The sequence below is a fragment of the Anneissia japonica genome, unplaced genomic scaffold (genome assembly GCF_011630105.1).
Source record: "Anneissia japonica isolate Jap-2015-1 unplaced genomic scaffold, ASM1163010v1 scaffold7447_len134812_cov206, whole genome shotgun sequence".
NCBI lineage: Eukaryota > Metazoa > Echinodermata > Crinoidea > Comatulida > Comatulidae > Anneissia > Anneissia japonica.
Genome location: NW_022743975.1, coordinates 125815 through 135381, shown reverse-complemented (window position 1 = coordinate 135381; position 9567 = coordinate 125815). Strand labels below are relative to the sequence as shown.

At 34.0% G+C, this 9567-nt stretch overlaps 1 protein-coding gene across 1 annotated transcript; it reads left to right on the top strand.

Moving 5' to 3' along the window:
• The first annotated feature begins 887 nt into the window (after nucleotides 1-887).
• On the top strand, nucleotides 888-4589 carry LOC117119554 (serine/threonine-protein kinase SMG1-like). Its single transcript, XM_033264378.1, has 5 exons — nucleotides 888-1111; nucleotides 1568-1652; nucleotides 1976-2073; nucleotides 3725-3931; nucleotides 4402-4589. Exons 1-5 carry the CDS (start codon nucleotides 931-933, stop codon nucleotides 4587-4589), a joined length of 759 nt encoding a protein of 252 aa, XP_033120269.1. The 5' UTR covers nucleotides 888-930.
• Nucleotides 4590-9567: the final 4978 nt, after the last annotated feature.

Genomic DNA, 9567 nt, shown 5'->3' with positions numbered 1-9567 from the left:
TTGTCGATAAAGAACTCCATTACAGTAGGCCAGTTTTGATGTAACAAGTGCAGGGATCACTTTTGTGGTGGCATCTTTATTTAAATAACGCTTGACATGTTTGAGGTTGCGATTTTCATAAGAAACTGTTAAGCATATATTAACTACAGTCGTCACTGTGGAGTACCACAGTGGTGTTGTTACAACACCAGGTGATGCCCTCTGGACTTTAGTTACCGTTCATTATGCCTGAATGACTTCATAATCTTAATGGTTTAGAATAGCCTTTCTAAAACCTAATAATTTACCATCAAAATATACTACAAACAGAAAAAGCTTGCATTATATTAGTTATCGGACACACATTTAATCATCAATTAACATTTACAAAGAAAAAAAGAAAGAAAGAAAAAGAAAAAAATTATAGAATAGAACGCCTCATATGTTATTTTCAGGCATCTAGAACTAAAAAATTTCATAGGGGAATTCCTCCGGATTCCCCCAGGAAAGTGTTGTCTCGATCGGACCAACTTTTGCCCCACACCCCCTCCCTTTTGGTCCACCTTTTGGACATCTCTTGATCCGCCCCTGATTGGGATCAATGGTTTGTGTATAGAGAAAATGGCGTCGGTTGAACGCATTCTGTGTCTCCGATAATAACGGAATAGTATCACATGGTATCGTGGCGTAACACTGTAGTACGCTATACAGCAACTGTGTTTATTTAAATAACTTAGTCTCTTAGTGTGATTGAAAGCCTGAGTTTGGAAAATATTTATCTCTACTGTATCTTTAAGCAAGCAAAGACTTTCACATTATAAGTAAACTGTTGCTGTATATTGATGCAATAAGGCAAGAATCATTAGTTTGCAGCAGTCAAAAGGCAGCCCAATAGCTTTCTGAAAACATTGTGTTTGTTGTTTTCAGGAGGCTTTATCAAAACAGATTGAGATGGTGAAGAACTGTCTGACTACACATCACAAACTAATGTCAGACTTCAAACACTTGCTAAAAGCTTTAGCCCGTGATGAACTTGAAGATGAGGAGGATGAAGGAAGAGTGAAACTCTTTATGGCAGAATACAAAAGCTTTTCAGAAGCATTTGCTACCATGATTAAAATTCTCATGGTCGGTGAGTATGTTATATTAGACTCAAATAAATACAATATACAGTATATTAATTCTGATATAATTTTGGTACTGTTTAGTATTGATACTGTATTATCATTGACAAATCGCTATTTGCAAAGGTGGTTTCTTTTTGCATTCTGATTCCATTTTGACTCTGTTCCGAATTAGCTCTGAATCAGTTCTATTTGTAAGTGTAACTTTAAAAAATACCCTCTGGCTTGTCAAATAAAAGGTTTGTGACCTTGCAAAAGTATGGTGAAGGGAACTCTAATGATCATTTGGTACTTACATAATTGGTACCACCTCCCTAAAGAATTGCTGTATGACTAGTTTTAAGTTACTGTGTGTTGAATTGATACAAGTACGATTTACTTTATCCATAGATATTAAAATTATAATAATATTAATAACAAACATTAATGGCAATGAATATTAAATATATGTGTTGTAATTTCAGGTACAAGTGAAGACAAACTTGACAAGGTGAACCAATTAGCCAAACTTTTGATCAACATTCAAAATCTAACAGTAGAAACTAGAAGGTAAGCACATTGTATTTGTTTTTCTAATGTTTGAATGAAATATAGATGTTCGCACAAAATGTTACCAAATTTATTGACATAAGCTCAATTCACCTTAAAACATATATCTTTGTATTCTGTAGACCTACTGTACTGCTCACTTATTTTTATAACAAAAATATATACAAGTATATATATACACTAGTATATACAATGATTTATTGTTAATTGAATAGTTCATAAGATCTGTCTGGGTGCACCCTTAATCATGCTTAAAGGGTTAGATTAAGACTACTCACAAATCACCACCTAGTTTTGTTTACATTTCTTCTGTTGGTTTACAGGTTGTATGATGATCTTGTAAGTCTGGCTGCACCCTTAACTATTCCTAAAGGGTTAGATGAGCCTACTAGTGACAAAACACCACCTAGTTTTGCTTCAGGTAAGTTCTTAATAATAATTGTTGAAGTGTTGAGCTGTTCTATACACCAATCAGTTAATAATACAACTGCAATGATTGAATAGATGAGTTCATTCAAACATTTTGATATTTCCTTAATAATTTTATTATATTTTGTATTACTGATAAAATTTAAGATTCAAAAGACACACATTGCAGCATTGTTCATTCTGCTACCTCTGTTCCACATAACGAAACTCATGCATTTGTTGGACAACCCATGTGCTTGATAGAATCACATAACAAAACTCATTTATTTGTTGGACAACCCATGTGCTTGTTAGATGCACATAACAAAACTCATGCATTTGTTGGACAACCCGTGTGCTTGTTAGATGCACATAAAAAAAAACTCATGCATTTGTTGGACAACCCATATGTGCTTGTTAGATGCACATAACAAAACTCATGCATTTGTTGGACAACCCATGTGCTTGTTAGATGCACATAACAAAACTCATGCATTTGTTGGACAACCCGTGTGCTTGTTAGATGCACATAACAAAACTCATGCATCTGTTGGACAACCCGTGTGCTTGTTGGATGCACATGTATTCCTTGCCCTGTTTTGATTGGTCGGTTGTTTGATTGACACTCTGGAAAGGTCTATTATAATAAGCTGTACACTTATGAGAGAACTAACTATTCTCTACACCTATGTCAATGAACACTGTACACAGAGAGAACTAGAACCACTACACCTATGTCAATGAACGCTGTACACGTAAGAGAGAACTAACTATTCACTACACTTATGTCAATGAATGCTGTACACTTATGAGAGAACTATTCACTACACCAATGTCAATGAAATATGTACACTTAAGAGAGAACTAACTATTCACTACACCTATGTCAACTAAAGCTGTAAACTTAAGAGAGAACTAACTATTCACTACACCAATGTCAACGAACGCTCTACACTTATGAGAGAACTATTCACTACACCTGTCAACGAACGCTGTACACTTAAGAGAGAACTAACTATTCACTACACCTATGTCAATGAACGCTGTACACTTAAGAGAGAACTAACTATTCACCACACCTATGTCAACGAAAGCTGTAAACTTAAGAGAGAACTAACTATTCACTACACCTATGTCAATGAACGCTGTACACTTATGAGAGAACTATTCACTACACCAATGTCAATGAAATATGTACACTTAAGAGAGAACTAACTATTCACTACACCTATGTCAACGAAAGCTGTAAACTTAAGAGAGAACTAACTATTTACTACACCAATGTCAATGAACGCTGTACACGTAAGTGAGAACTAACTATTCACTACACCTATGTCAATGAAAGCTGTAAACTTAAGAGAGAACTAACTATTCACTACACCAATGTCAACAAACGCTGTACACTGATGAGAGAACTATTCACTACACCAATGTCAATGAAATATGTACACTTAAGAGAGAACTAACTATTCACTACACCTGTGTCAATGAACTCTATACGAGAGAGGATTCACCAGTTACTTCTGTGTGCTAGTAGTATATAGAGTAGATTACTCTATTACTTCTATTACTGTCAACCTGGTATATATGTAAATGTACTATAAATAATTAATCACTTAAACAAGATATTGCAATATGAACTAATATAATAATTATACCAACAGCTCTGAGAAATCAAGTGAGAGAAAATGAGCAACAAGAATCTGATAGAGAACAAGCTCAAGAAGATGAGGCAACAAAGGATAAAGTTGGGAGAAGTACAGTTAAAGTGAAGGATAGAACTGAAGAAAAGGAAGTTGACAAAGTGTGTGGTCTAGAGGGTACAGGCGCTAGCCCTGCCACATCACCACCTGCCATCAAGCAAGTCCAAGGTACTTAATAATGCACTTAATGTGCTCATCAAATTGAGTATGCTATAAAAATACAGTACAGCAATAATTGCTTTCTAGACCATTATTTTTAATTTAAATAGTAATAGCTATGTTTAGACTTATTTAAAACTGCAGCCATCAATTTGTCCCCAAACAAAAATCACCATTTACTATGATAAAAATATTGCTTGAAAGGTTTGCTGTAAAAGGACAATGCAATTGTAGTCAAGTTCTGTAGACACTAGAAAAAATAGTCATTAGTCATTTTTTGACTTATGAAAGTATGATGACTGACTTATAAAAATGAATAAAGTATAAGTTTAGAGGTCAAATGAGTATTTACCAATGAAAAAATAGAACCAACAATCAAACAGTTACTTTAATTATTACCTGAATTCATATATTCTTAATATTACCTGTATTAGTATTGTCTTTATACGTATTAATATGGTATTTTCATCCAACTGTAGCTCCAAGACTACCTACAACTGTGATGCGTGATCCACGCACTGGAAAAATGTTACAAGTACGCAACACACATGCTATTAATGTTTGGAGAAGAGTTAAAGGCAAATTAGATGGTAGAGACCCAGACCCCACAAGACGGTGCACTGTTCAAGAACAAGTACGTACCCACAATGAAAACATTGAAAGATAATTTTCTTAATTATTAAAAAACAAAAAAAAAAAAAAACAAATGAAGGATGTGAGGTGTTTTTAAGTGAGAATTTATGATTACTGTATTATCTGAACGATCATTTTGATGCCTTGTTGAGAAAGGTCACAGGGACTTCAGGAAAGGTTACAGGGACTTTAGAAAGCAATGGAATTTGACCATCATACTCCATGCTTTTAACAAAGAATGATGGTATTGCAATGAGCAATCGAAGAGGCTTCTATTGTAGCGGAAATGGTGAATGGATGGAAAGCTAGGATCTGCAACCTGTGCTAACAATAGATCATAGCACAAGAGAACTTTAATGATTCTCATTAAGTTGAAGATGTGAAAAGCAGAATTATATAGTAACCAGAATGAGAAGTAGAACAGAAATGTTGGTTTGAATTTTTTTTAAGTAAGACTAATTTCAAAATCCAGATGTTTCATGGGTAAAAGAAATTAATTTAGTATTTGTATGGTGTGTATAATAAAGTTAATGTATGCTCTTTTTCAGAATGATTGGTTTATTAGAAATAAAAGCAAATAGTTGTTATTTATTATGTTGCTATTTTTAACTAGCATGTTTTATTTTGACCAACTTACTTCAATAGCTAATAAGATCTTAATGTTTTTATCAACAGAACTTTAGGTATATTTACAGGAAAAAGTATTTTTAATCACAATAGTGGGTACAGAAACTGCTTGAAAAGTATTGCACTATACAATTTTAAAATTATTATTCCTACAGGAAATCTGAATATTTGTGGGTAGATTTTACTAAAACTTCTTAAAATGGTAACATCAAGTGAATTGGCAGTGTTAATATCACAGTTGTAGAAGGGGATAATAAACTATAATAATGGTAAGACTGCTAGAATTGTTACAAATCACAATTGTGATTGGATGGAATTGCTTAAAATAGTAAGGGGAAATTTGTTGACTTGTAATAGCTGTACTGGTTAATTGTTATAAAGGACAGATTTTGACTATTGCAGTTTTACTGTGACCCATTGAATATAGTGAAATATTAGTGGCCTAATGTTGTAACTGTATTTGTACTGTAGTATATCTTCAACATATTAAAATATATAGCACAGTATTGTATTACCCACAACATAAAGCATGAATTAACTGAAATGGAGAAACATTAGTACTATTGTGATATGAAAATATTTTTAGTAAGGTATTATAAACAATTGTAATCATTCTGAACATGTTATTACATCATTGACTGTAGTGAAGTAAGGCATATTAACACTTGTTGACATGTAGTGACATCAAAAAGTGTTAGTATTACATCATTGACTGCATGTAGTAAGGCGTATTAGCAATTGTTAACTTGTAGTGACAAAAAGTGTTAGTATTACATCATTGACTGCATGTAGTAAGGCATGATAAACACTTGTTAACATGTAGTGACATCAAAAAGTGTTAGTATTACATCATTGACTGCATGTAGTAAGGCATATTAGCAATTGTTAACTTGTAGTGACAAAAAGTATTAGTATTGCATCATTGGCTGCAGTGTAGTAAGGCATGTTAACACTTGTTAACATGCAGTGACATTAAAAAAGTGTTAGTATTACATCATTGACTGCAGCGTAGTAAGGCATATTAACACTTGTTAACATGTAGTGACATTGTTAGTATTACATCATTGACTGCAGTGTAGTAAGACATGATAAACACTTGTTAGTTAACGTGTATGACATAATTAAGTGTTAGTATTACATAATTGACAGCAGTGTAGTAAGGCATGATAAAAACTTGTTAACATGTAGTGGCATAAAAAGTGTTAGTATTACATCATTGACTGCAGTGTACTAAGGCATGATAAACACTTGTTAGCATGTAGTGACATCACAACATACGGTATTAGTATTACATAATTGACTGCAGTGTAGTAAGGCATAATAAACACTTGTTAACATGTAGTGACATCAAAGAGTGTTTAGTATTACATAATTGACTGAAGTGTAGTAAGGCATGATAAACACTTGTTAACATGTAGTGACATCATAACATAATGTATTAGTATTACATAATTGACTGCAGTGTAGTAAGGCATGATAAACACTTGTTAACATGTAGTGACATCAAAGAGTGTTTAGTATTACATAATTGGCTGAAGTGTAGTAAGGCATGATAAACACATGATAAATCTGTGTCTGTATCTGTTTGCTACTGTGCAACAAGGCAGCAAGCAAGATCATAACATAGTCTAAAATCATTTAATATAACATAATAAAATTAATAAAGCTATTATGAAGTTATTGAAGTAATAGTAGTACATCTTTCATACATTGTTGTAGTTAAATAAACACAGGATAAACATCTTTGGCATGTGTGCTGTAGTAATATGTATTTTCAATTTGGCTTGAATGATGCAATACCAGTATGCTGATAGCTAGAGGCTGTTTAAGCAAATTGAATCACTGTATCATGCAGTCTGTTAGCCTGGCTTTGTTGATGCTGTGTGTACCTGTCTTTATGCTTACTCTCTACCAACTGAATATTAGCATTTACTGTTCTAACAAAGCAGATAAGCTTTTTGATTATGTTTGTTCAAAAGGTTTAGATGCAAAGAGAAAATTCAGTGTATTTTAGTGAAGAATTTCAACAGTAATTATCCAGTGTTAAAGGGATGTTAATTGAAGTTTATTTTAAGTTGATTTAAAGTGAATTATTTACAAGTTATATTATAATTATAATGTTGAATGGTTTTGCGTAACTTGTAATATAATTTACTTAAGACTATGGTTACATTATTTGGATCATTTGTTAAAGTTTCAATCGGCATATTTCTGTTTGTGTTTTAATAACTTCAATAAATGTGTTGTTTAAACATGTGTTATTTTTTGTTAACAAATGCTGAACCAGAAGCAACTGGAGCAGTCACTATGCCCTGTGCCTGAATATCGAACAATACGCATGGTGTGTATGATGGGTAATGCCATTAGTTTCCTTGACCTTGCCTTTTTTTAAAAACCATATTCATAGATAGAGGGAACCCTTCCAGCGTAGTCTAGAAGGTCGACTGATATTCGAGAGAACTCTTAAATAAATGAAGTAATGTGATGCCTAATCAGCAAAAGTGTACGAGAGGCTTAGGGAGTGTCACAGGGTTTGAACCCAGGGCCCTGGAATTGCTGGAAGGCAAGCATCTTAAGCACCCTAACCCAGCGCCCTGGAATTGTTGGAACCACCAAGCTATATTTCCACTTTTAACCTTTTTTCCAAGCCTTGGTTTGGGACCAGGGGGCGAAGCACCCGGAAGCTCTAACGCCTATAGCCTTTTAATTTATTTTATGCAATGCATTTTTTCCATACGAAATTTTCCAAATATCCAGTGGCGGATCCAGTAATTTGAAACAGAGCTGGGCCCAGAGAGGGACTTTTACAGATGGAGAGTGTGAACACCTCAGCCCCACCATGGTTGGGGCTGAGGTAAGAAAATTTATGATTATGGCACCTCTAGTTGATGGGAAATGGCACTCTCAGACTTAATTTGAATATAATTTTCATTTTTCTCCACTTTCAAAATTCGAAAAAAAAAAATTAGGGATGGTGGGCCGGCTGGGCCCCTTGAATCTGCCACTGAAATACTCATCATAAAAGTTTTTAAAATTATCGTTTCAGTCGTAATTATGCCCGCTTATATATTTCGTGCAAAAACATTAATAAAAATAATGATTTATTATATCAACTGATTAGCTTGTGACGTATTCAAAATTCGAACCATGAAAAACTTAAAACAGTCATAAATTTAGTCTTTTTGCATGTACAGTACTTTTAAAACTTTTGCTTTTCTCCTCATTTTGAATTTCAAAAGCAATTGTGTAAGCAATATTGCGACTACATATTGTGAGTGGAAATAATACGTCCTAAACAGGACTAGGGAGATAGGGAGCACACAAAATATTAGTTAGCATTTTGATTTCACAAACATAAGGGTGATTTACTTAATTTATCATTATCAGTTGCGGCTCCAGAGGAAAGCGAAATAGAGGGAGGAACGGAGGGACTTGCACAATCTGGGAGAGTAGATCACCTCAGTCCCACTATGGTTGGGGCTGAGGAAAGAAAATTTATGATTTGATTATGACACCTAGATTGCCAGAAATGGCACTCTCGACCCAAATTTTTTCCATTTAAAAAAAATAATTTTGAAAAATTTAGGGTCGGCTCGACCCGACTTGATTCCGCCACTGATTATTATTATGATGTCATTGCGGGATTGTGTCAACGTAACACTGGAGTAAATTTTTGGTATCACTAAATCAAATTAGATGGATATGTCCGTGTCAAAGGCTGTAAAATTATTATTTAATAATGGCTATCTATATATTTTTTTAAATTAGGAAAAACAGTAATCCTGTGTATGTAAAACACTAGTATATACGTACGGGAATACAAAAGGAATAAATCATTTACAGTAGAAATTGTGCACATTTGAGTTTGTAAAAATATTGGCTTCCAATTTTAACAACGTTCAGTACATTGTTTTCACAATAAATTTAGCCTCTGATAACCGCTGCACCCATAAAATCGATCTAGTGGTTTCTGAGATGGTTACGAAATGTCTAAACAATTGCGTTTTTACTCGGCTTTGGTCCGCAAAATACGTACCGCACTTGGAAAACTGAACAGACAAAATTCATGAGTCATGCTGACAAGATGACGAATCAGTGCCATAGAGCATTGGCTGAATCTATGGCAGCCATCTTTGATGGTACGCTATAGAGCTATTTCGAACATCGAATACATTGCAGTTAGCGCTCTAGTATTCTTATTGTATCTCTATGACACATACACAACTCTGCTTTGCTTCGCCATCTTGTCAGCACTCTAGTTGTTCCATAGAGATATAATATAATAGTTCTATGCAGACCTACCAAGTCTCACGCCTCAGCGCCTCTTCTTCTCACGCTCACCCGCCCAACAATCATTTTCTATCACTCAGGCAAAAAAAAAAAAA